Source organism: Galeopterus variegatus, unplaced genomic scaffold (genome assembly GCF_000696425.1).
Source record: "Galeopterus variegatus unplaced genomic scaffold, G_variegatus-3.0.2 Scaffold4914, whole genome shotgun sequence".
Lineage (NCBI taxonomy): Eukaryota > Metazoa > Chordata > Mammalia > Dermoptera > Cynocephalidae > Galeopterus > Galeopterus variegatus.
The window spans coordinates 102,305-129,673 of NW_007731025.1; the positions used below are offsets into that span (position 1 = coordinate 102,305).

The window sequence follows — 27,369 nt, forward strand, 5'->3', positions numbered from 1 at the left end:
CATCTAAATTCCAGACTTGGCCCAGGGGACCACTTGGGATGTTAACAGGAATTGTCCTGCGCCGTTTGCCAGGTCTCCTCCCATTCATGAAGTACTCTTTTCTTATATCATTTCATTCGATCTTACAACTGTAACACAGATGGGAAAGGGCGGACCATAAGGACTTGTACCAAGACCCAAGGCTAAGAAGGAAGGACTGAGGCCAAACCTCAGATTTTCAGCCTTCAAGTGCAGTGAAGGCTGAATGCCTACGCATGGGAGGGCTTTGTGGCCAGGCAGGTTCAGAAATGCACCCAAGTTCTTTCACTGATCAACATTTGTGACTTTGGTTGAGACAGTTTTCATTCTCTCTGAGCCTCAGTTTTCCCATCTGTAAAAAAGAAACATTACCTTCTCAGAGGGTGGAGGCGAAGGTGGGGGCAGGCCATGTGTAAAGCTCCTAGCACTGTGGCTGAGACAGTGGAAGTTTGATTATAGTAGTTGCATACACATACAACACATGCCACACCACACACCACATATGTCACACAATCATAAATGCACACCCCCCCACACACTGTATACGCACATACCTATTCACCTATAGATGCATACATAGATACATATACATACCATACAGAACACACAACACACACGCCGCATAGTGCACCACACAGAACACACACACCCCACACACCACACCGCCTCCCCTCCCCCGCCTTCACCCTCACCACCAATTCCTTCCCCTTTTTATGAGTTTTTTGGCCAGCCTAGGTTTATCTGCAAGTTTCACAGATCCCAAAACACTCTGCAGAATTTTTGTTCAAAAAATCAATGTTTGCAGATTCCCACAGTATCTTTCTTTACACCTGTCCCCAAATTTCATATTGCCAGGGGCTTGTCCCCCTTTAGATAAGACAGATCTTCACATTTGTGGCCTCTTCCTTCCAGGTAACTGGCAGCATTTCCAGTTTTCAGCAGGAGCCGATGTTATCCAACTGCAGCCTTTGCAGTCATCCCACTGCCGGTGGAGGACTCCAGCCTCCCTGAGACCCAGCCAAGAGACAGGAACCGAGGAGGTCCCCTGAGCTGCAGGCTCGCCAGCCAGAGCGTGCTGCAGTCATCCCACTGCCGGTGGAGGACTCCAGCCTCCCTGAGACCCAGCCAAGAGACAGGAGCCGAGGAGGTCCCCTGAGCTGCAGGCTCACCAGCCAGAGCGTTAAGCTTCTCTCTAGAGCAGGAAGGTGGTTTGCGGACAAGTCTAGTCGAAACAGAAGTCACTTTGTGATCACGCGCACACACACACAGCAGGGGAACCGTCGTTTTCCTACGCACCCTCTGACATCAGCCACATTCTCTGTAGCTGCAGTTTCTCTGCACTCAGATTAATCTCGGGCGATGAAAAATGAACCTCTCCCCCACCCTTGCTGCCGCTTTTCGCCTCACGCCTCCAGAGAAGAGTTGCTCCACCAGGCAGCCGGTGAAGGTTTTTTTCCAGGTCACATGATCCAGGATGCAGGGGGACAATCCTTCTTGGAACAGAGATGGGCCCAGAACTGAATCAGATGAAGACAGATAAGGTGTGATGTGGGGAAGACTATATAAAGGATGGAGCCGGGGCTGCGGAGAGCACTCATCCGAGTGGCCCCTTCTCGCGACACAGCCATGCAAGTGCCGGCCGACTCGGTGGCCAGCCATGTGGGGACCACCAGCCGCAGCCACTTCTATTTCACCACGGCCACGCTGGCGCTGTGCCTCGTCGTCACGGTGGCAACCATCATGGTGTTGGTAGTTCAGAGGACGGTAAGTGGACTCTACCTCGCTTTTCCTTTCTGATTTGTGCTCAGGTGGCCCCAGAGAAAGAGCCCTGGGTGCAGTTGAGAGCAAAAAATAAAATTATATACACACACACACACACACACACACACATGTGTATGTGTATGTGTATATGTGTGTGTATATATATGTATATATACACACATATGTGTGTGTATGTGTGTGTGTGTATATATATATATAGTAGAGAAAGGGAGAAAAGAAACAGGAACTTAAGTCTGTGAAATAATTTGGCTTTCTGAGAGAAACATTCTTGGGCCATCATCTCAGAACTTTCCGGATCTGTATGAACCAAAAGAGCAGAGAGGAGGTATTGACCTTGAGAAATTAAGATTTAAATCTTGTAGAGTCAGAGACCAGCATCAAGGAAGGAATCAATAAAGGAAATCTACTAACATGTTTGCACAACTTGTTATCAGGCCTTCAGGCTAGATTTTGAGGTTCAGTGCTATTAGTCCAAGCGCTCCTGAGGCTTCTGAGGCCTCATCCATTGGGAAGAATTTAAAAAAAGAAAAGAAAAAACAGGAGCTAAGTTTCAAAGGCCAAGGTCTAGAAGGAAAGGAAAAAAGACAGAAGACCGAAGCTCCTTGTTCAGTGCTATTAGTCCAAGCGCTCCTGAGGCTTCTGAGGCCTCATCCATTGGGAAGAATTTAAAAAAAGAAAAGAAAAAACAGGAGCTAAGTTTCAAAGGCCAAGGTCTAGAAGGAAAGGAAAAAAGACAGAAGACCGAAGCTCCTAAGAGCTTTGGGCATGTCAGTGTTAAAGACCACAAGACAAATTGAAAGCTTCCTCACAAGCCATCGCTCTGAAGAACTTAGACTGTCACAAGAAAGAGAGCACAGGAGCAGAACAGAGAAATGTTTTTAATACCTGTTCCCTCTGAGATTTCTCAGAATGCTAAGCAATTGTGGGGTACACATTGTGCAGGGCCAGACTGTCTTGGAAGATTTACTTGGTTTGAAGCAAATGGTAAGATTTGTTTCTGAAAACACAAGAGATGAAGGAGGAAGCTTCTTCATATTTTAGGAAATTTGTGTTTACAGAGAATTTACCACTTATGTATTGTATAGAAAATACTGTACTGATAGCATATATCACTCATGAATTTTTTTTTTGATGAAGTAAAGTTTTTGTTAATTTTGGTAATATAAGAACTGTACTTACACACACATCCTGCCAAAGTGATAATGTTTCTGTTTATTACTTCACAGCTCACACTTTTCATAACATTAAAATCCAGCAAAATTGGTTCTGGTTTTCCATCAGTTGTCTTAGGCCAAATGCACTATATCTCATCAATTGCTAAAAAGAACTAGGCAAAAAGGCTTTGATATCTATTTCTCAAACACTGTCAAGCATTGAAATTTAAAGGAAGCTTTGAAGCTCATATCAGCATAAAAGTGAAAAGCAGGAGTTGCTAACATTTGATTTACATAGTGGAATTTGTAAAACTCATAATTTAATGGGCTTATCTACATCCACTAAGAATAATACTCTTGAAAACATTTGAGGGCACTTTTTCTTCTGTAGAGGTTGTACAATTTGTGTAATTTTAATTTGGACTAAGTCAAGGGTGTGCCATTTTATAGCAATGGCCAGAGAAAAGAAGTTGATGTGGGCTCTTAAGAAGTTCTTTAGTTAGAGGACGCAGCTAGAACTGCTGAGAGAGAGACAGACAGAAACCTAGATGGCTGGGGAGGGGTGGTGATGGTGATATATCAAGCTAGAGAGAGCTCCACAATAGTCCTCATTCAAATTCAACTTTTAGTTGAATTGATTCCTTCTATGAAAGAACTGGAGTGGACCTTTCTGTTTCATTTTTTTAAGTGTGAAAAATGAGGAACAGAGAGGGAACTGGGCTTGAACCAAGTTACCCAGAGAAAATGGGAAAGTCAAGACCACTTGATTGTTTAATTAGAACATCGTTCCCTTTGCCAATACACACAGCCATAGAAGCACTGAGAAATTTAGTTGCCACTGTTCTCTTGGGAGCTTTATCTTTCGGTGCATCCATTTCCTTAACATACTCCTCATATTTGGATATGAAAAGATTCACTTCCACATCTGATTGTCTGGTTTGGTGTGCTGTGATTTCTTAGCCCAAGAAATTTCAGTTACTTTCTTAAAAGCTAAGACCTGTAATATTAACTGTAGGTGTGGTATTAAGCACTAAATGCTTTATACATATCATTTCCAATAAATTCCTCAGACATTAACTGTTGTAAGGACTGAGAAGAAAGTGTTATCCGTTGAGCTTGAGTTATCATGAAAGGCTTCCTGTAGGAAGAGGGAGTGTAGACTGACCTTAGGAAAGGTAGAACTTAGACAAGTGGAGAGTCTCTAATAGGACCTCTGGAGAAGAAATCAATGGGAGAAACCCAAGGAGCTTCGACTCACATCCCCATTATTAAAAATGGAATGGGTCTATGGCCACGTAGCATTTTCTGCGTGTGATGGGGACGGGCTGGCGAACCATGAGAATGGTATTACTGGCATAAGAGGTCACACTGTTCTAGATCAAAGGCACATGTTTAAACAGACAAGTCATCATATATAATAAGTGATGGACTTACCATCATAAGACCACCGTGAGACCACAAGTTAAGGACAGAGAGCATTTCCCAGGTAGGTTTAAGAGACACTCCACTGGAGGGTGGAGTTTCAGGTTGGCTTGAGAAACATGAACAATTTCAAACGGGTGGAGAAAGGAGATAGAAGAGGCACTACCAGCCAATGGGACAGCTTGAGCAAATGGATAAAGAAAAGATACAGGACATGTAGGAAATCAACAAAGAGATTAGGTTTGAAGATCAAATAACTCCAAGGTCAAACTTTTTGGGAGAGACAGAGAAGGAACTTAGGTTTCAATCTCAAACATTTATGATCCATTGTGTGCAGAACATTGTTCTAAGCACTGGGCACATAGCCTTGAGCAAAATCCATAAAATCCTTGCTCTCATGTTGCTTAGGGAACCTACTTTCTAATGATGTCTTTAAAGTCTCTGTGGTGGTAGTTTTTTGTTTTATTTACATGTGAACCAGCATATTTCTTATAAAATATTATATTTACATGGTTTAAGAAAAGTAACCAGCAAATAAAGAAAAAGAGGAAAAATACAAGTCACTTACAACCTCCCCACCCAACCACCAGTTTCTCTTTACTGAGGTAACAAATTCTTGTGTTTGTTACCTCCAAAGATCTATGCATCTACAAATACACAGTCCACACATGTGATTGTAATAAACTCATAGTTTTTCACCTTGCTTTATTCACTTGATGGTATAGCTTAGAGATCCTTCAGTGTCAATTCACAGAAGTACATTTCATTCTTTCGAAGAGTCACATAGACTGCATTGTACAAATGCTTCATAATTTATTTCATCTGTGTCTAGTAAGAGACATGTTTTTCTCTAGAATTTTTGGCCTCTGTCCATATCCGTAAGTATATCCATGGGATAAATTCCTAGTGGTGGCAATAAATGTGTATTTTCACTTCAGTAAATGTCGCCAACCAGCCTCCAAAGAGATTGTACCAGTATACTCTTGAGGAAGTTAAAGTTCTACAACAGGGAGACACCTCTTCACATCAATATGGAAAGAAAGAAAATGTATTTATTAATGACGAGGCACACAAGTACATGAACATAGGTAGCCTGTAAGAGAACACAGAGTAAATATGAAACTTCACAATTTTTATGTAGCAATGCAGAAGAAAAAATAAACTTCTCATCTCCTCAAGAGACAAAGAAATACATAGTGAGATAGGCTCCCAGATAAACCCACCAGAGGTTGGGTTTATATTTCAAGGGGGCTCTGAGGCCTTCAACCTTAGAGACATCTCTGTTTTGTAAACCGGGAGACTGGGTTTATCTCACCCCAATTGAGAATGTAAATGGTTGCATTCCAGAAGGTTGGAGCAAAAGCTCAGGATTGTTAGGTTTTCAAGTAGAAAGAAAGACAAAGCTGCTGCGTCCTTTCCCTTTATAAGAAAAGAAGATTCTTTTTCTTTAAAAATTTAGCCTTACAGAACCACTCTACCTCCCCACCAGCAGTGAGCTGGGCGCCTGCATAAGAGCAGTGATTATTGGTGGTGGGGGTGTGGGTGTTGATTTGTTCTTAAGCTCAGATACAATATAGGAATGGGTTGAAATGCCCTGTGATACTTCTGTCTACCCAAGTTAGTCTCTCCACCTGACATCTATCCCATTTATCAACCCCCAAAATCTACTGAAAACCTCAGGAGCACACCTTTGCTGAGCTGTGAGTGGAAGATGCAAGTGGACAGGGCAGGATCCCTGTCTTCTGGGAACTCTCTGCTAAATTCTAAGAAGGTGAAGCCTCAAGGACTCAAGAGCTCGGGCTCCAGGCAGAATGGCACAGAATACCACAGACCAGAGGAGAGGGAGATCATTTCTGCTTGCAGTGAGAGGGGCTTACAGAAGAGCTAGAACAGAAGCCAGTCCTTCAAGAATTAGAAAGATCATGCCTTATGCCCAAAGTTTTATTTTTTTTAAAAAAACTAGCCCTACAGAAAACTAGGGTTTTAGTATAGCCTTCCACCTAGACTGGCCAAGTGTCGATATTTTACCATATTTGTGCTCTCTTTATATTACATGTATAGTGTGTGTGTGTGTGTGTGTGTGTGTGTGTATGAAAGTAAGTTGTAGACAGCACAACCTTTCATCACTTGTACTTCAGCACCCATCTCCCTACCACAATGCCATATCATAGCCAAGAGAGTTCATGTTAATTCAGTAATATCTAATAATATATAGTCCATATTTTAATTTCTCTGCTTGTCAAAAATCTTCTATAGCTATTGTGTTTTATTTTGGGATCCAGAATTGAGCCTAGGGTCACGCACCACACTGTATATTATGGTTATGTCTGTTTTATTTTTTTGTTGGCCGGTGAATATGGGGAACCGCACCCTTGACTTTGGTGTTACAAGGTGGTGCTCTAACGGACTGATACCTAACAAGCCAGGCTGGTTATGTCTGTTTTAATCTAGAATGTTATTTAAAGGGTAGTCCTAGGCACTTGTTAGAAATGCAGAATCTCAGGCCCCACCCCAGAACTATGGAATCAAAATCTGCATTTTTAATAAGCTCCCCCGGTTATCTGCTCGCACAGTAAAGTTTGAGAAGCACTGATCTAACAGTGTCCCCTGCCCTTGGTTGTTTAATTTTCATGACATTGACTTTTTTGAAAGGTCTAGGCCAATTCTGTTACAGAAGAGTTCACATTCTGGATTTATCTTAGTGTGTACTCAAGATTATATTCAGATGAAACATTTCCGGCAAGAATAGTACCCAGTAATGTTCTATACTTATCACAGCATGGCTACGGACCTACGTCAGGTAGTCCCGTTTTGATGATGGTATGTCTAGTCACTTAATTTAGGTGGTGACCACTGGCTGTCTCTTGTGAAAGGGTTTTTCTTTTTTATTAATAAGTAATCTATGAGGTAATATTTTGAAGATATGAATATTCTTCACTCAAAAGCTTTGGCTTTGGCCGGCCCGGTGGCGCACTGCTACAGTGCGCCGCTTGGGAAGCGTGGTGGCGCTCCCGCCGAGGGTTCGGATCCCACATACAGACCGGCCGTTCACTGGCTGAGCAAGGTGCAGGGGCAACACCGAAGGTTGCGATCCCGTTGCCGGTCCGGGTCCGGTACGGGCACGACACTGAGGGTTGCGATCCGTTGCCGGTCACGAAAAAAGACAAAAAAAAAAAAGTTTTGGCTTTTTTCGATGATCCTTGTCTAAATCAGTTAATGCACTGGGGGTTAAAAAAGGATGATTGTCTAATTCTGTCATGCCACATTTACAGGGATACCTCAGGACATTCATGGAAAGATTGTATTATCTTTCAATTCTATTTTTCCATGAACGTTTTGAAGTACTCGTATTATTTAGCATTCTTCTGTAGAGGAGAGCTCTCCATTGGAAGGATGATGGCAGGTGGAGGTGGGGAAGGGTACTCCAGGTGAGGCATAAGGGTGAGCAGAGGCACAGTTCAGAGGAAGGCAAGCCCAGGTGGAAGGACAGGAGTAGGGGTGCCAGAAGAGGTGGGTCCAGGCTGTACAGGGGAGCAGCAGAAAATGGAACTAGGTGGAAAAAGCATTGATAGAAGAGGTTGATGGACAGGATGCCACTCCCATCTTTAGACCAGGAAGATTTTCTAAACCTGTATCTGAGCCCAAAGCCACATTCAGCCTCCTGTAACCATCTCTCAAGAGCTCAGGTGTTCTAATTGCCTATTGAGAAATGGCTTTAAGCACTTGCTACTCCACGACCCAATAACACTGGCGTCAGCTGGAAGCTCATTAAAAATGCAAAACCTAAGGGCCCTTCTCAGACCTACCGAATAAGAATCTGCATTTGAACAAGATCCCCAGGTGACAGTGAGTCCTTTAAAGTGAGAAGCACTGCTTTAAGCCACTCTGATCCAATTCCTCTTTTCACAAACCATGCCAAACCAGGTACTCCCAGTAAAAATAGTCTTTCCCCTGGGGATTTTCTATGGCCTCCATTCACCTTTCCAACAAGTCTCAGGAGAATCTGCTGCCCAGCTTCCTCCTGCCCTAATCTAGAGAGGCAACAGCAAGGCTTGACAAACATTGGCTTCAAAGTCAACACACCTGAGTTTGAATCCCTTCTCTGCTATTCACCGCCCATGAGGCCTTCTGTAAGCATCATCACATTATGTTATCACTTCTCTAAGCCTTAGTCAATCCCTCACCTTTGAGGTCAAGGTAGAGGCAAAATAAGATCATGCATGTAAAGCATTTAGCCTCAGGAGTAATTCTCATTAAGTGCTTAATCATGTTAGCTTGAAATTAAGAGAGGCATTCCTGGCAAAGGACTCCGTGCACCATGAGTCAGAACCCACCTCACAAGACAATGTGAGGACAGCAAGGAAGGGAATAGGGAATCTCCCCTGGCATATTCAAAACATTAATCACCTTTTATCATTTTAAGTTAGGGCATATTGTGTCAAAAGCAAATTTGGGAGCTGTTTGCACCTGCACATCATTGCCCTGCAAAAAGAAATGAGCCTTTCAAAGTACTGGGGCAGACTAAGCACATCATTAGGATCAAGGCAGTCCCCAAAATAACCACCATTTTTAAGCACTTGCTAATTATTTTTGGTATCTATTACATTTGCAACAAGCCAGGGGAGGGAAAGATTATTAACCCTCTAATCACAGTGATTAAAGAAGAGAACAGTCCTAGGCAGGAAGAAATGATTGGGCTGGGAGTCATTTTACCTGAGAATGAACAGGTTAAGCATGACCATTTCTTTCTCCACACACAGAAATAATTTTATTATTGTTGGGAACACTCATCAGACATCCACAGAGGCTGGGGGGGAAAAAGGAAGTACACTTGAGGAAGTGGAGCATGGAGATGCAGTTTCCTGAGCCACTCAATGAAACTGAGAATGAAAACCTGGGAGAGTCCATTTGTTGATGTCCATGTTAAGTCCATGAACTATCTTACTCAAAGCCAAGTTGATGAGCAAGGTGGTTCATGTCTCCCCAGATCCCCAGGCAAGATTTGAGAGAGAAAACTAGGACTAGGGGACATCTTGCCAAAGAGGAGTTAGTAGACAGCTCTTACTACAGTGCCTGGGGCATCAACAGTCTTCAGCAAATTTTAACAGCCATGTCTCTTTGGAGCCTGCTTCTCCACCCCCAAACACAAGGACTGCTTATGGCAGGCAGGGGAGGGAGGAATGAGCTTTTCTATACTTAGTTTCTGAAGACAGCATCTCTCCCAGGGCACTGGAAACCACCCAAGAGAAATTTAGTTCAGGATCTGCCACCGACTCTTGAGTGCCTCAGTTTCCTCCTCTATAAAATTAGCTTGATGGACTGGAAGATATCTAGGTTCCCCTCTGGCTTTGATTCTCTAAATTTGTCTATCATGGGTAGGGTAGGCAGGGGAAGGTACAGAGAGACCTCGTCCTAAGAGCTCTTCAAAATAGGAACAGTCACACTTCTTTCTGTCTTGGATTCCTTGGGCCCTGGACTCTTTCCTACACTAAAATCCTCTGCTTTTTACATCGCTCTTGAAGTTAGGAAACAAGGAAGCACCCAAATGATAGACAGAAGAGAGACCTTCCCTGACCCCCATATAAATTAGGTCCTCCCCATCAAATATTACCTCTTACAGCCTTGTTACACGAAGTGTGTTCTGTAGCCAGGAGTATAGCATCACCTGGGAGCTTGTCAGAAATACAGACTCTCGAGCTCTACACAAATCTCCTGAATCACAATTTGCATTTTAACAAGATCCCCAGGTGATTCGTATGCACATTAAGTATTGAGAAGCACTCTCTTAAAGCACTCTGATTCTTTTCCTTCATAACTTGCCACAACTTGCAATTCTAATTTTATATATATTTGTATTTTTTAAATGACTTGCATTAGTGATGAAACCATAACATTGGTGGGACATATTCTAATGGCTAACATATGGCCTACTACAGACCAGGTGCTCATTCAACCTATGCTGCATGACTGATCAGCTAGTATTTCCCCAGGTCCTGGTGGCCTCTGGGATGGCTCTACCAGTTTTGCTATTTCAGCATTCTCCCACTGTCCCTGGGCAGCTGATGAATTCAGTGATCTTAGCACCACAAACACTAATCGATGGTCATGCTCAGCAGTCAATTAGTTGTTTACTTTTGAAATGTTTGTCCTCTCACAGAGGCAACACAAAGAAGAATTTTGTGATGCCAGGTCTTCCTACAAACTACATGAATAATTGAGAGATCACAGATGTACAGCATTGTTAAGAGTTTTCAACTAAGGCAACGAAATCATAGAATATGACAGCAGAGAAGGAAGGACCTGTCTGCCAAGTTCACCTCCCTCCCCCTGAGAAGCTGAGGCCCAAATATTTATGACCTTCACCCATCTCCAGATCAGTGCTATGTGGGGCTGTTCCATCAGTGCCTTCCTTGACCCACTGCTACCCATGTGGGCTAGAGAAGAGACCTGTTTATTAGAAAACAAGCTGTCAGTGTAAAGCAAAGCACAGAGCTCCTAGGGAAATGGTGGGATAAAAGGTGAACTCCAGATAATCCTAGATGTTCATGTAGAATGCTAAGAAAACACAATGTGGACAGCTGCTAAATTCTTGCTTTGGTAGAGGTTGGGAAGTTGTTTTTTTTTTTTTCCATGTACATGCTCACACCTCTCAAGTTCTTTATTGGTATTTAGTTAATTATCCTACAGGAGATTCGAACCTGACCAGGTCAAAAAAGAAAGGAGATACTTCATTTCTTATTGGCAAGACACCTTAGGAGTGTCTCCATAGCTGAGGGGAGAAAGGGGCAGGGGAATAGGAGTGGTGAATTAGTCTCTGAGAAATTTATTAGCGGAAAGAACTGTGTCCCTCTGCTTCTGTTGACTACAGAGCTCTAGCTCAGAGCGAATGAACTAGATCTCCCTTTAGTTCCCTCCAATCCCTCAGCCCAGGACTCCCTCCTTCAAAGAACAATCTGTTTCTATCAACCTTTTATTTGTGTAAATATTTATGTATGTCTTTATGTTTATTATAGAATAAATAATATATAATATGAATATATACTACATTTGTATTTATGTTGCATATTTATAAATATTTGTATATTACATTCAAAGACAAATGAGTAATAAATTCATGAGGGCAGGGACCTAATCTGATGATTTATGGTATCCTCCCTATGTTTGGCATATAAACACTCAATTTTGAATTCAAAATTTCCAACCACAGAAGAGAGATGTACCTTCCCAGGTAAGTTTACAACATACTTTCACAGATGAATCAAACATGGAAAAAATCATGTGTGTACTTACACACTACACTTGATCACTTTTTTGGTTTTAGGGGTTAGTTTGGGGGGGGATAGGGGTGGTAGCTGGCTGGCACAGGAATCCGAATCCTTGACCTTGGTGCTCTGACCAACTGAGCTAACCAGCCAGTTCACTCAGTTGTTCTTATGTTGACCGAAGGGGAGAAAAATACAACACATGTGGAGGAGAAAAAGCAGCAGACTAGGAGTAAAGAGTTCCAGCTCTGGTCCCTGAGTTGTCATAAACTTACTGTGTGGCCCTCTCTCAACCCCATCTTTCTCATCTGTGAAATGTGGATGGTTATCCTTGTCTTGTGTTTCCGATAGGCAGGTTGTCAAGCAAATGGATAGAAAGCCCATTGTAAACTAAGTCTGAGAATCAATTTTCAAAATTTAAGAGTCAGATGGAGGGTGAATTCTAAATTGCACAGTACTTTGAGGACAACCAAAATGGATATGGAAAAGACACGTTGTTTTAATTGAATGTCATCCTCATGACGCTTTTTTATTTCTTCTCTTCCAGGACCCCATTCCCAACCCACCAGACAACTTCCCTCTTAAAGGAGGTAAGATCTTGGAATTAAGAGTCAATGGGTAGTGAATTATCCAAATGATGTCATCAGGTGTGGTTCCCAACTCTCAACCAGAAACACTGTGACTGTGCCCAACAGTATGGTGGCTGGGGGTAGGGGTTGAGGTGGGGGCTGCTCTGAGACAAGCCAATGCATCTGGATTTATCTGAGGTGGCCCTGATCAATACTGTCATCCACACAAGTCTCCCACCAGCCCTCAACAGTCCCACCAACGAAAATGCTAGCTCTGGCACAGGCTATCTCTTACACACTGACAGGAACGGAAAGCGGGGTTGTGTTAAGAGCTTAAAACCTGAAGCTGGTCAAATGTGGGTATGAATCTTGGCTCTGCTTCCTACCTGGGAGCCTCAGCTCCTTATCTGTTAAATGGGAATAATAATGCCCACCTCACTGAGGTATTGGAGAATCCGCTGGGACTCTCTTTGTGAATTGCTTGACCTGACGGCCAATACACAGAAGTCATGAAATAACTGGTAATAGCCAAAATGTATAATAAAGTTGAGGACTTATGAAAACAGACCTCCTCCTCACTGCCTATATTTCTAATCACTGAAGTTACTGATTAACACATTGTCTCTACCAGCCCCAGAGGAGCGCTATGCAGATTTCAGTTAACGCTGAAGATGAAAAACTTAGCAATCATCTGATTAATGTTTCTATTGCTCAGAGGAGGAAAAGTAAGACCAAGAAAGGGAAAGTGAGGTGCTTGTCCAAGGTCATACAGAGCCAAACCTAGAACCGAACAATCCTCATCTCTTAATCCAGTGTCTTTTCCACCCAATAACATTAATTCCCATCTCAGTCCTGTAACCTTTAGAACCTAGATAATGTGCTCAGCTGGATAACCAGACAGCTCAGAGAAGAAAGTAAAGGAGAAGGGTGAGTCAATAGAGACACAGGGTAGGGACCCCAGGGCATCCTTGGGACACAGATGACTGGACTTAGCTCCTCACACCAACAGCAGCACACTCGGAGTTTCCTTTGGGATACTCTTGGCAAAGGCTTTCTTGCTGTCTGTCACCCAGAGACTTAGAAAGTAGGGGCAAAAGGCCCCGACACACAAGGATGCTGCCTCTTTCAAAGCAGACTTATAATCAGAGCTTTGTCAATAATATCTCAATCTTGGCTGGAATGACTGAACATGTAACCTCAATTTCCATAATGCCTGGGTAAACCATCACATTAATTTAAAAAGAAGTAAGGCATAATGAAGAAAGCACAGTGTTCCTATAAAGGGCCAACAAGTAAATATTGTAGGCTTTGTGGGCCTTGAAGTCTCTGTTGCAACTAGCCAGCTCCACCTTTGTAGTGCTAGAGCAGCCAGACTCTATGCAAATGAGTAGGCATGGCTGTATTTACATAAAACTTTATTTATAGAATGAGATGATGTGTTGGATTTGGCTCACAAACCAGAGTTTGAAACACTACAGGAACACTACAGGCTTTGGAGACAGATGTCTGAGTTCTCACTCATCGGAGGGAGCTAAAAAACAAACAAATTAATTCACCCACAAACACACACACAAAAAGGGAGGGGAGAGAGGGAGGAGGGCGGGAGGTGTCCGTGATGGGCCATAATAATCATATACATTGTATATTGACAAAATAAAAATTAAAAAAAAAAAGAATACAAAAAAAAAAAGAAAGTAGGAAAAGGAAAAGGATCAACGGGGAGGGGAGAGAGGGAGGAGGGCGGGAGGTGTCCGTGATGGGCCATAATAATCATATACATTGTATATTGACAAAATAAAAATTAAAAAAAAAAAGAATACAAAAAAAAAAAGAAAGTAGGAAAAGGAAAAGGATCAACGAGTACATATGCAAATAAAATGGACACTTTAAATAGAAAAAAAGAAAAAAAAAACATGTAACACATGTTTACGTGAAGCTTCGCAAAAAACAAAATCCACTGAGTAAATATAATTTTCCTCTCTCCATTCTCCCCGTTTCACCACCGCCTCCACCCAGATTTTCTAAGACTGGAACTTTTCATTTTTTGAGAGTGAGAGGCAATCTCTAGCATGAACATTGTCTCAATGACAAGGATAATTTTGATTAGGCCAGGGACTTCAGCCACTCCGGATTCTCAGCTTTCTTGCCTGCAGAACCCTTCAGTTGTAGGTTGCCAAGTACAGGGGCTCTAACAAGTGATTCTGGTGCCATAATAAAGTTCATCAGTCAAGAGTGGAATAGGAAAAACAAGGACAAAGTAGTCCCTTTTTCATGTGGCCAATCATAGTTAATGTAAGGGGTACTCTTCCTCTGAGGCTACATCCTTCCTACATTGTTTTGATGTTAAAATGTCCCTTCTTTTACAACATGAAGTTGATGGAGATGAGAACTTAGTTTTCTTTTTGTCAGAGTTATTTTGTTTAGTTTTGATGTTCACAATAGGCAAAATAAAAAGCTTCCCACTCCATGATGGTCCCTGAATTTTCATCTATAGAGGAAAATGTCTGTGGTCCATGAAACTCAAAATTTTGAGAACTATGGATTATCAGATCTCTTCTTATCTGGGTCATCACTGGGAATATCAGAACACAAACTAATGGAAAACCAACCTTAGTTTACAATCCAGTTTCCACAACTAGATTGTTTTTAAGTGCTGGTGGCAATCCCCGCTAGGGTTGTGAATACTTTGTTAAAGACCTTCCCATACGTCCTTTGAGTTGATTTTAGCCTCAACCGTGGGAGCAAGCCATGTGGGGACTAGTATTCCCATTTTGCAGATGAGGAACTGAGGCCCAGGGAATTAAGGTGACTTGCCTAAGGTCATAAGGAGTTAATGGCAGAGCAAGGATCCGAGTCCAGGGCTCCTCCCTATTCCCCCTGGATGACGTGCTTCACCGTGAGATGCCAGTGACCTGCTGTGTGTGTTCCCTTTCCTTACCTCTGCAAACGACAGGGCAAGATTTGAACTATAGAGCTGATGTCCACACCAGCAGGCTGTGTTTCTTTGGGCAAGTCTTTTCTCCTCTCTGGGTCTCATCTGTAACACAGCAGCAATGAACTAAGTGAACTGGAAGAGTCCTTCCAGCTTTGACACTTTATGAGACTATAATTCTCTTGTCTAATGTGTAAAGATAGAATAAAAACGGCTGACAACTGTTTTGAGGAGATCTGAAGCCACAGCCTCCTTCCCCAAGAAGCCCATCCTAAACAGGCTCAAAAGCAGCAAAATGCCCCTTTTTTAAAAAAGCCATTGCGAGACATTCCAGGCAGAGGGGAATCTCCTGGGAGGAAGCACCAGTGGCAGCATGTGGTTTGTCACTAGGGAGGGCAAGGGTGAAAGTCAGACACTTTCTAGGGAGCCCTCTGCCACTAGCTATTGAAAAACTTTCGCCATCATCAGGAAACCGGCAGTGGTCCAGAGCCTGGAATGTAGGGCTGTGTGCACACATTAAAGTGACATAACACAGGATACCCTTAGCTGCAGGGAAACCACAGAAGCTTTTTTGTAATAAAGGATTTCTGAGTCCTAACTCAAGCCTGTTCCTGGCCAGAATAGCCCCCAGCCCACTGCCACCCCACACCCGCTCCGTGGTGCTTAGAACTCAGTGGACCAGGGGGGCTGTGAGCCAGGAAGAGCGCAGGGAGGACAGATTCCCCACCCCCTTCTCCTCTCTGAGTCTTAGTTCTGTCATTCGGAAGACAGACTTAAGAATGTGCAGCTGCCATGACATCAAAACAGGACAGCAAACACGACCCTGGCCCACCACCTGGCTGAGCCCACATCCTTCGGGCATAGGGCTCACTCTGTTCTTCCACATCCAAATGAGATGGTCCCATCACATCCCACACATGGCGGGGAGCCAAGGAGGGTGGACAAAGACAGTGGGGCTCGTGCTGCTCCTCATCACCTTTTCTTTCAATTTTCTGCTCCCACCAATTTTGAATCTCACATGAGCTCGTGGTGTGTGGCTCATTTGCCCAAATCACAGAATACTGCCACCTTTGCCTTGATTTCCCTAGAGTTCCAATAGCACCCAACATTTGCAGGAGGGTTTAGGGTACGCAGAGAAGCTGGCAGGGCAGGGTAGTACACCACAGTGCAGTCCCAGGATGACGTAGAGTTGCTTAAAAGACCCTCTGTCCTTGCAAGGCCTCAGATCTTCCAGCCACTGGGAATTTCTCAAGGGACTGCTGTCCTCCCTGGGGCTCAGCCCTCAGCCATGCAGGCAGACCCACTCTCCTTCCAATGTTTTTATGTCCTTCTTCTCCCTATTTCCACACATCCAGCCACTGGGAATTTCTCAAGGGACTGCTGTCCTCCCTGGGGCTCAGCCCTCAGCCATGTAGGCAGACCCACTCTCCTTCCAATGTTTTTATGTCCTTCTTCTCCCTATTTCCGCACGATGTCCTTCTTCTCCCTATTTCCACACACACACACCCATCCCCTCACAAGCTCTGCAGAAATTCAAATTCTACTGACTTGATTTTGCAGAATTATTTTGGTCCTTTGGTCTCACCCCCTAAGCCTTCAATGTACCCTGAACCTTTTCATAACAAAATACTCTGGCAACCAAATGGCAGCTCTTACCTGCACTAGAAGATTCTGCAGACAACACTTAAGACGGCTTTCTGGTATTCCGTCACTGCATCTGTGTAAGGCCCTGGCAGAGTGAGAATAATGAACATTGATGGCACCTACTATGTGCCAAGAGATGGCCAAGGACATGGTGGTTCGCTCATCCAGTCCTCAGCAAGCCCCCGAGGGTCACTGTTATCCCATTTTATAGGTAAGGAAACTGGAGAGGTTTACTGATTGGCCTCAGATTTTGCCACTAGTACAGGGTGGGACAAGACCTCAAATCCAGGCTGACTCACCTGGGGGCCCTTCTGCTCAACCAGGATTGCATCATGGAACACTTAGCAAAACCCAGTCCTGTGTTTCCTTCCAGTGCCCCCACCTGCTCTCCAAGTCTAGGAATCCTTCCAACATTCTCTATCACTTCCTCACCACCTGCTCCCCAGCTGTTGCATTTCTGTCTCTGAAGCATACTCTGTTATCAAGCTCTGGGGCAGAGAGGGACATTAGGGGTGACCACACATGTGGGTTTGTATGAGGGGAAAAACTGGTCCACAGCAAGGGACGCAGAGACTGAATTTAAGCCCTGGCTCTGCAGCTCCAGGGTCATGTGACCTGGGATAATTCTTCCCCCACTGCCTGCCAGTTAGAAGAAATGTGTCATTCCTGCAAATGTCGTGTGTTCTCCAAAGGTTCCTGGAGGCCTGAAGGAAGTTGAAACAGTACGTAGACCGTGTGGTCTCAGCCTTCTCAGCACACTCCCCACCCTCGCCTGATTCATTCTCCAGCTGAGGACAGGGTCCCAATGGCAGAGAACTGGATTGGAATTTAGAATATCTGCGTTCCAGTCCCGAGACTTGAACCACCGCCTTTTCCCTCTCAGGGACTTGGGTTTCTGGCTCCTAGAGTATCAGAGGTGAGGGGACCAAGCCAGATGATCCTACTCTGGGGTGGATTTTGCTTTGAGTATAACAATTCATGAAGCAAACAAATGTCTTAGAATTCTTTGACCATTTTTTCTAATATTTACAATTTTTATAAGGCTTGGCAGGCTACCCTCATCCTCCGTACCCCCGCTAAAAAGAAAATATGGGCATTAAAGGAAACCACATGAGGTTGGCTCTCTAGTGTTACCTAGTGAACCCACCCCCAAACATACAATAAAAGCTGCCCTTTGAAGACAGTGAAACTAAACCAAGGAGACTGGCTTCTCACCAATACCCAACTGTTTCTGATGTGCTGTGGCCAGTCCAGATGGTGGCAGCTCCTCAGGGACACCACACTGGTGGCAGAAGAGGCAAGGTGAAGGGGCAACAGCCCGTCTCTTCCTCATAGCCCCTTGCCCTAGAAAGACTGAAAAGCAGCAAATGGAGACCTCCCTCTCTCAGATGGATTGATCTGGATCTAGAATGCCCAGTTCACTAATTTGGGTTTGTCTTCTTTTTCCCCCACAGCAAATAGAGGGTGGGGGGTGCTCCTGCTCAGGGGGTCAGTTGCTTTTCAGATAGTCACAGGATTCAAGGAGCCTATTTACTTCTTCATTTACATTAAACACACTCAAAACCCACTCTCTTTTTCTTAAGGCAGAGCTAACAGGAATCAGGGATCTGTCTACAACAAATAAACTAGAAAACGAGCCATTCAGAATAAAGTGGAATAGGGTTCTGGGGAGGCCATCCAGAATTCTACATTCGTCTACCCCTAATCCCCCACCCCTGCCACTGAGAGAAAGGAGGAGGGGGAAAAAGATAGGAGAAGAAGGGAAGGGGAGGAGAGAGAAAGGAAAAATGAAAAGGGAAAAAAAATAGATTACTCATACAAATGTGAAAATTTATACACCAGTTTAGCACACACAGATCACAAGTCTCTGAATCTAGAGGAAATCTCAAGAGTTTCCCAGCATTCAAATACGAAGGAAGGAAGGAAGGAAGGAAGGAAGGAAGGAAGGAAGGAAGGAAGGAAGGAAGGAAAGGGAGGAAGGAAGGGAAGGAAGGAAAGGAAAGGAAAGGAAAAAGGAAAGGAAAGGAAAGGAGGGAGGACAGTCCTTTTCCTCATACTGGTTTCATTACGTATTTCATTCAAGCTCTCTGGACATAACACATATTGACTTAAATTTCCACAAGCCAAGCAGCACAAGCCCTGGACCAGGCAAAGGAGCCAACCATTATTTAGTATACTTGGGGTGGTAGACACCAGGCTCATTGTTACGCATTATCTCATTTAATCCTCCTGGCAGGTCTTCAAGGTAGGGATTATTATTAATCTCACTTTTGGGAAGAGGAAAGAACAATTCCAAGAGGCTGAGCAACTTCTGCAAAGCCACACAGCTAGTAAGTAGCAGAGGTAGATTTGAACCCAAGTCTGCCTGATCCCACACCTAAGAGTGCTGCCGTACTTCTGCATCTTGAATAGCTAGGGAGTGTTTCTGCAAAGCCACACAGCTAGTAAGTAGCAGAGGTAGATTTGAACCCAAGTCTGCCTGATCCTACACCTAAGAGTGCTGCCGTACTTCTGCATCTCGAATAGCTAGGGAGTGGCTGCCGTACTTCTGCATCTTGAATAGCTAGGGAGTGTTTTTTTTCAAAGTTATTAAAAATGTTAGCAGATTTCACCATACAACTCCAGACTCACCTTTCTTTTTAAATTATATACTTTAAAGGTGCTTCTTAAATACCCCCCAAAATGTCAATTCAACCTGCATTTAGTATAAGTGAATTTCAAGGAAATATCCATTGAGTCAGATAGGTTCGTCTTATGTGTGTGATCAGGGTTTACAAGACCCCCAAATCCCAAGGAAGCTTCAAGGGATTTAAATGAATTACAGCTTGATCTCGATTTGTATTTACTGACCATTTTCTATGTGCTTAACACTAAGCATGTCGAGATGGGTATTCCCCAAATGCTGTTGTAAATCCAGGGTCACCTAGTTGTCCTTTATTTGACAAATGGCCCATGCTACAGTTCATTTCTCCATCACCAGTTGGCTTGGTGGCATCAAGGAAATGGTCATACTGAAGCCGGTTGAAATGAACCTTACGTTAAGGATTGACTTGGAACCCAAATTCTACTGAGAACAGAGAGCCTGTCCTCCAGATGTCCCAGTTGGGTCTCTCCTGGATATTCTCCCAAAGGGTGAAAAGAAGCAAGGACATGGCAGATGCATCTCTGCATTAGGACAATCCCTCTACCTCTTGGAAGGATTAAAGTATTTTGAAGAGATGAAAGGAGGATTCTGCACACTTTCCTGGAGGCATCAGATGGCCTCAAACACTTCAGTGCATAATTGAGAAACTCCAATCCATCAGATAATGTCACTAACTTCATTTTAATGAGCATTTCACCAGCCCATTCACTCTGCTAAGTGGCATTGCTAAGGTGTGACATCATAACAACAATGAAAAGAGAAGTGAGGAGAAAGAGACTACCGTTTGCTGAGTGTCTCCTCCAGCCACCGGCTGCCCTGGCCACCTGACATCCATAATCTCATTGTGTCTTCTCAACGTCCATACATTTGGGTTGACTGTTACTATCCTCATTTTATAGATGCAATAACTGAGGCTCAGTAAGGGATGTGACAGGTCTAAAGCTAAAAGCCTTTACCAGAACCCAGTGCTTTTCTTGAGATGTGCTGTGTCTGCCTGGTCCTTATATCAAAGGTGCTGTAGAGCTGGAAGTTACCTGGCACTCAGACCACATACCATCTGGCAGGAATGTTTGGCATGCTTTGTTTTTCCACAGTAGAGCTGCCTTGAGCATTGTTCCATTTATAAGCCCAAGTGCCCTGACTGTGACTTGGCAGGGTTCAGCACATAGGCCTGAAGTCATCTGCTGGCATTCTCCCACCAGACAGATCCCGGAGGCTCATTACTGCCTGTTTTCCCAGCACCTCCAGCTGTCTCATCAGTTTTCAGTTCCAATGTCTGAGGTGGCTGCAAACTCACTTCTCCCTGCATTTAACCCTCCCTGCTCCATGGGAAGACTAAAAGACATGGACAGAGCCCTGGCCTGGGAGTCAGGAGCCTGTGTTCTGAACCCAGATACTCAGTCTCTCTGGGTTCAGTCTTCCCACTCATAAAACTAGGATCTCTGTGAACATGGCATCTAGTGGCCCTTTCAGTTCAACATTATGAAATCTCAAGGTAGAGTCTAGTCACCACCTTGAGCAACCTCTCTTTCTTCCTATCTCTCTCCTCTGTGCAATTGGCCGGGAGGGTTTCATTGAGACATTTTTCTCTCCAGCCTTCCAAGCAAACCCAAAGAAGGGTCTACGTCCTTCTAGAAAAGAAAAAAGCTTGGGAAGGCAATTTACAGAACCAGACTATTTATAACTTAGATTTTCCCTGGAGCTAAAATGTTCTGTTCTATCACTGTAGGTGTCTGAAAATCTGAATGTGTGAAGACACAGTCTCCTACCTCAGGTAGAGCAAGGTGCCCACAAAGACAGATAGTTGGAGCTGGGACTGATTTTGCCCCCATCCTGTAGCAGGCCTGGCAGTGGGCAGCTGAGTCTGCACAGCCTGCTAGAATAAGCTAGAAGGGCCCTTCTGTGTAATCAAATCCACGCTGCTCTTTATCTAGATAGGGACACTAACTCACAAGTCATCATCTCAGCCACTACTTGTAGACAGTTCTCATTTCCCCCTGCCTAATGTTCTGTTCTGCAATCTCAACCCCTCAAGATGTCACATTGAGCTGGGAAACGAATAAAACAGAGGTGTGTGTTACTCCCTACTCTTCTAGCCTTCAAAATTCCAGGGACATTGCAGGATTCCAGCTGCATGTAGCACCATCTGTTTATGTCACTCCTTCCTGTCTTCCTAACCAAAGAAAAAAGTCATATTGTGGACTCACAAGGTAATGATTAGGAGACTCAAGCCACATGGCTGATGACCCAGAGAATGTTTATCTAGCTCACAGTAAGAGCCTCCTGACCTCAAAGCAGCTCACTCAATGTCTGAGCAGCACTGACTGGCCAAATATTTGAGCTACCCACTCTACCACTTACATTGTGACTTGGCTGTCCTCAGTGCAGGACTTTCCATTGCTGCCTCTGAGAAATGAGGATGGGAGCAGTGTTAGCCATTAGTTCAGGGCTTCATGTCCTTCAGCCTCCATTTGGAGCCTTGGTGTTTGGGCCCCACAGAGCAGGCTGCACTGTCTTCCTGCTGACAGTCATGTCAAATGTTAAAGGACAGTCATCATGCCTCCTCTGGGGTCTTCTCCAGCCAGGTTCACCAGCCGCATTCTTTTTCATTCTGCTTCCAGTCTCCTCTCTACACCAGCTCTGGCAACGTCATTCTCCAAAGAGGCTGCCCGTGATTTTCCATTAACTTGAAACCTTCTATGAGATTCTTTAAGAAAAACTAAAATAAGCTATGCCATTTGACTTCAGGAAATGTAAATGCTTCAAAATAAGTTTGTTGTTTTTTTTTTTTTTCCATCCTTGGGTTTCTTAGAATTACAACTGAGGTCATGCCACTAAGCATGTGAAGACCAAAGGGGAAAAAAACAACAAAAGAAGCTGCATGATAGGCAAGCCTGAGCTCGTGCTTCTATGACCACCTGTTTACAGAAGCTCACCTGATGTAGATGCCACTGCAAGTGGCATGGTGTGAGAGGCCTTCGGCCACTGGGCAGAGCCTATTCTTGGTATGATGTGCTGGCCTCAGCCCAGGCATGAGTCTTATCTACCTGTCTCAACTGACCTGACCTGCAAAGCTATGGGAGGACAAGGCCCCATGCTATTCCGGCCCCCAGGGGAAAGGCAGGCCAAGCATCCCCACTCACCCCATTCATGCCCTAAGTTCCTACTTGGTATCCACGGGGGAAAATAAGACAAAGGGACTAGATGATTCCGCTCCACATTTACAAAGCATCTTCCGGGCTGGACGGTGGAGATGTGTAAACAGTAGTCTGTACCCTGAAGGCTCACGGACCAATGGAGGAGGCAAACAGGTCCGATGGAGGAGCAGACAGAGGGGAGGGTCAGAGAAGGCATCTTGGACTATGTTTCAGATGACAAATAACTTGCCTGGTGAAGGAGGGGATTCCATGTAGGGGGAATTGCAGGTGCCAAGGTGGAATGACAAATCAACATGGTGTGTTTGGGGGCACCACAAGCCCCCAAACTCCGGTAGAGTGGTCAACAATCCTCTGGGCCTGAGTTAGAATCTCCACTCCACCACTGGCCAGCTGTGTGAATGTAAGCAAGTCCCTTACCCTTTTCAAGCCTTGGTTTCCTTATGTACAAGATAGAAATAATTACAGTACCTCTTTCATGGGGTGGTTATGAAAGTTAAGCATGTTAAGCATGTTAAGCATGCATGTAACATGCTTAACAGAGTACCTGGATAATAGCCATTACTCAACACGTATTAGTTGTTTTTACTAATATTACTATCACTGCTGCTGCTATCACTATTACTATTGCTATTGCTATTGCTATTGGGAGTAGAGTGCAAGGAGAGGAGGGAAGGTGAGGGATAAGACCAGAGAGTTCAGTAGGAGTCACACCCCAAGGTACCATGAATGCCATGCTGAGGGGGAGCTTGGGCCTGATCCTGCAGGCAAAGAAAGTCAGAAAGGGATTCCAAGAAAGGGATTCCAAGCAGAGATCCAGTCAGATCTGTCTCCCTTGGCTTGGTGTTGTTGGCACCACGCTCAGCCAGTGAGTGCACCGGCCATCCCTATATAGGATCCAAACCTGCAGCCTCGACACTACCAGTGCTGCACTCTCCCGAGTGAGCCACGGGGCCAGCCCATGTAGTTCCTTCTGAGTTGATGCTCTACACCCCCAAAAGAGGAGGCTGGACTGGGGATCTCCCTAACAGTAGACACAGCCCAGTAGGAACATAAGCAGCCCTCAGTGTTGTGGTTCTGAATCTACACACCCTAGAGTGTGGGCTGTGGACCTCAGCAGGCAGGGTCAGAACACTGATTACAGGATGAGTGAGGAATGAGATCCAGAGAATGGCAGCTGGTCCACTGGTCTTCATCACCATGGAGAGCTTTAGACCAGAACCTCTTTGGGGATGAGAGCAGATAAGGACGAAAACTTGCCCCTACTTCTGCTCGAGGTACCCCTAGCAATGAACTTGTTCAGACAGCAGAGGGAACTCTTCACTTAACTTTCAACCATTCCAAAGACACATGGAACTGTGAGGAAGACCAGGAGGGACTTTCTCAGGCCTGGGCAGAGAGGACAATGGTGAAGGTTGTGAGCCCAACAGATACTGCTTGGAGATGCAGTGAAGAAATACACTGGGTGTGACCACTCCATTGATGGGCCTGTGGCTGCCTCATGTCTGATGGATGGACTGAATGGTCATCTCCGGTGACATCACCAAAAAGATATCAGTGTCAGCTCAGGGAATTTCCCAGCTTTACAGATTAGGAAAAATCAAGGCTCAAAGAAGAGAAGGGATTTGCTCTGAGTGAGTTGAATTGATGAGTTGTCACAGGAAATGTGTAACTTAGTTCTCCGCATACAAAATAGTTAACTATAATAAGAAAAAAGCTAAGCCACCATCACTAGTGAATATATGAGACATTTTATTTCTTAAATACCATAATGATGTACACGTGCTTGCCTCAGCCAAGGAAGCTCTGGATAGTAGGCCTCCTGCCAAGATATCTTTAATCCTATGTCCTCTTAAAATTGAATGCAAAGATGTTTTTATCTTGTCTAGCAAAACGGCCTAGAGGAGGAAACCCAGCCTCAGGAATCAGACACTGACACATGGAATCCCAGCATTTCTGCAAACTTGCTTGACCTTGAATATATCATTGACCATGTCTAGGCGTCAGGGGTAACCCCACTAGGTTAGTCTGAGAACTAGATTAGCTGATATCGGTAAAAGTACCCAGACTAGTATCTGCCATGCTGTAGGCAGGAGAGCAATAATTGCTATCTGTATTATCATTCTGACTACCATTTCCTGGCTGAATGACATAGGACAATGTACTCAACCTGTCTGGCCCCAGATTTCTCCCATCTGTAGAAGGGACTTAATAACACCTCCCTCACAGACTTGCTGCTGAGACAAGAATGTCAAGACAAGAATGGCCCCTGGCACATGATAGAACTCAGGTCCTATTTGTTTCCTTTCCCCGACTTCCACAGGCTTTTGTAAAAGCCCAAGTGGAAGCAAACGATAAAAAATAAATTTTAAAAAATAAAAATCCAAAGATACTTAATGGCAAAATAAATAATAAAAAGGGTTCCCTTTTACCCCCAAAATGGAAACAGAATGGCAATTCTGCATCAAAGGTCATGGAAAAAGATCTGGTGCCTCCAGTTCCCAGATAACAAAAGACATTTAATGCTGATCTCTTTATTTTTAGGAAATTGCTCGGAGGACCTCTTGTGTATCCTGAAAAAGGCTCCATTCAAGAAGTCATGGGCCTACCTCCAAGGTCAGTAACTGAATCCAGGGAAACCTAATTATATGAGGGCCAATTCCTGTGGCCTTTCAGCAACTTCTAAGTCAAGCCAGAGGTCACAGTTAGAGGCCCATGGCCGAATGTGACTTGCAGATTGTGTTCTGTTTTGCCTGCATGATATTGTTTATAATTTGAATTTGAATGCCTTGGGGAGAAAGGTGAGAGTGTTACTCTCCAGAGCAGCAAAGCTCCTCTTTCCTCAGCCCCATTCACTCTTTCATGTTGCCTACCTGGGCTGGAAAGGCATTGTGTCCCCCGCCCCCACCATCCTTGTCCCTCCCCCTCCATCACCCTTCTCTATTCAGCTACCTATAGTTTCGGTCAAGTACACAGTCCTTTTCCTAATGCAAAGGAGGCAGGCTCCTAATCTCTGCCTCTAAGAAGTTATTCACAAGGGAACCACAAGATTGCCTTGTCCCCAGACTGACAGCTTAATGAACATGTTGGCACAGGGCCTATTTGCATACTGCAGGTACTTAAGGTAAGAGGTCCCTTATAAATGAAACAGCAAGAGGCACTTACACTGCAAAAGAATGAGATATGGAGGAGATGGCCAAGATTCTCTGAATAGCCATTCTGCCCATTTTAAAAATTCAATTTTGTAGTTAGATTACTTTACCCTCTTCAATTGAATTGCAACATGGTTTAAAGGAAAAGCATGGAAGCAATTAAAACTAACACACCAGCTTCCTGGTTCTGAAAGGCACCCTTTCCAGTCAGTGCTAATTTTCACTTGTGAGGACCCAGAGACTTGGCTTCCAACACAAATATATCGGCTTAGAGGATCTGCTAATTTTTTGCTTTTCTGTACATTCTGGATGGTAAAAGCCCCTTCCTGTGCACATAAGAAACCTACAAAATTATGTCTGGTTGCCCTTTTAAAGAAAGGAGACATCCAAAAATTCAGACAATGGATGGTTAAATATGAAAATTAATGGAGATTCACCTGAACATCTTGATACCTAAATTGGTTGGTAATTGAACAATATTGAATGTGCTATCTCTGGTATTTTCTGCAATGCTTACCACCAAATGTTCATTCATGAATGAACATGATAGTCCAGACCTGGTGAAGAATACAGTCCAGCAGCTTATAGCCTGAAAAGGGAAAGATAATAATTATAAGATAACATGATAATAATTATGTACAGTACCATGTGCATTTTGATCCTCCATCTTTGAGTTTTAGAGAAAAAGGAAGAGGGCTGGTTTTCTACCTGTGCCCAGAATAACAAGCAGACCCTAGAGGGACTTACATGGAAGATATTCAGATGTAGGCACAGCCAGCCACATTATAGAAAACAGGGGTTTTGAAGGAGCAAACTTGAATAAAGACAGAATTTTCCAATCTGCACCTGCAATTTGCTCAATAAGTCTGTTTTTTATACTTCTCTTCCCAGTGTCAAAGCATCTAAGCCAATCCAAGTTGTCTTGGAACAAAGACGGCATTGTCCACGGAGTCAGATATCGAGATGGGAATCTGGTGATCCAGTTCCCAGGTTGGTATGTCATCGTTTGCCAACTGCAGTTTCTCATGCAATGCCCAAATCATTCTGTCGACCTGAAGTTGGAGCTTCTCATCAACGAAGAGGTCAAAAAACAGGCCCTGGTGACAGTGTGTGAGTCTGAAGTGCAAACAAAAAACATATACCAGAATCTCTCCCAGTTCTTGCTGGATTACCTGCAGGCCAACACCACCGTATCAGTCAATGTGGATAAATTCCAGTATGTGGACACAGACACCTTTCCTCTTGACAATGTGTTATCCATCTTCTTATACAGTAGTTCAGACTGAACTGTTTCTCCTGGCCTTCAGGAAGAAAGCAACTTTCTCAGAAAATTTTAGACCAAGACTGAAACCACGACAGATATTAAATAGTATACTTCTCCTTCTGTCTCTTGGGAAGATACATCTCTAGGATCAAAAAGAGAGTTTTGAGTGACATATCTTTCAGATAGAAGGCAAGGAAGCAATGTAATGTAGTGGACAGAGCCCCGTATGGGATCACAAGGCATGGATATATGCCCCAGCCTAACCTCTAAGTCACCGCATGACCTTGAACCATTTCTTTTGTTTTGAGAACCCCAAATACATTGGGGTTCCAGTACCAGAGCAACTAGCAACACTGCCCTAACAGGAAATG

At 44.1% G+C, this 27,369-nt stretch overlaps 1 protein-coding gene across 1 annotated transcript; it reads left to right on the forward strand.

Moving 5' to 3' along the window:
* Positions 1–1,293: 1,293 nt before the first annotated feature.
* TNFSF8 (tumor necrosis factor (ligand) superfamily, member 8) lies at positions 1,294–27,133 on the forward strand. Its single transcript, XM_008588596.1, has 4 exons — positions 1,294–1,782; positions 12,186–12,228; positions 25,127–25,198; positions 26,626–27,133. Exons 1-4 carry the CDS (start codon positions 1,588–1,590, stop codon positions 27,018–27,020), a joined length of 705 nt encoding a protein of 234 aa, XP_008586818.1. The 5' UTR covers positions 1,294–1,587; the 3' UTR covers positions 27,021–27,133.
* The last annotated feature ends 236 nt before the right edge of the window (positions 27,134–27,369 follow it).

Bases quoted from the DNA above. Each gene is read 5' to 3' on its own strand.
- TNFSF8 (XM_008588596.1), top strand. From the start codon at position 1,588: ATGGAGCCGGGGCTGCGGAGAGCACTCATCCGAGTGGCCCCTTCTCGC. The intron at 1,783-12,185 runs GTAAGTGGACTC...CTTCTCTTCCAG, and splicing joins TGTTGGTAGTTCAGAGGACG to GACCCCATTCCCAACCCACC. The intron at 25,199-26,625 runs GTCAGTAACTGA...TTCTCTTCCCAG, and splicing joins GTCATGGGCCTACCTCCAAG to TGTCAAAGCATCTAAGCCAA.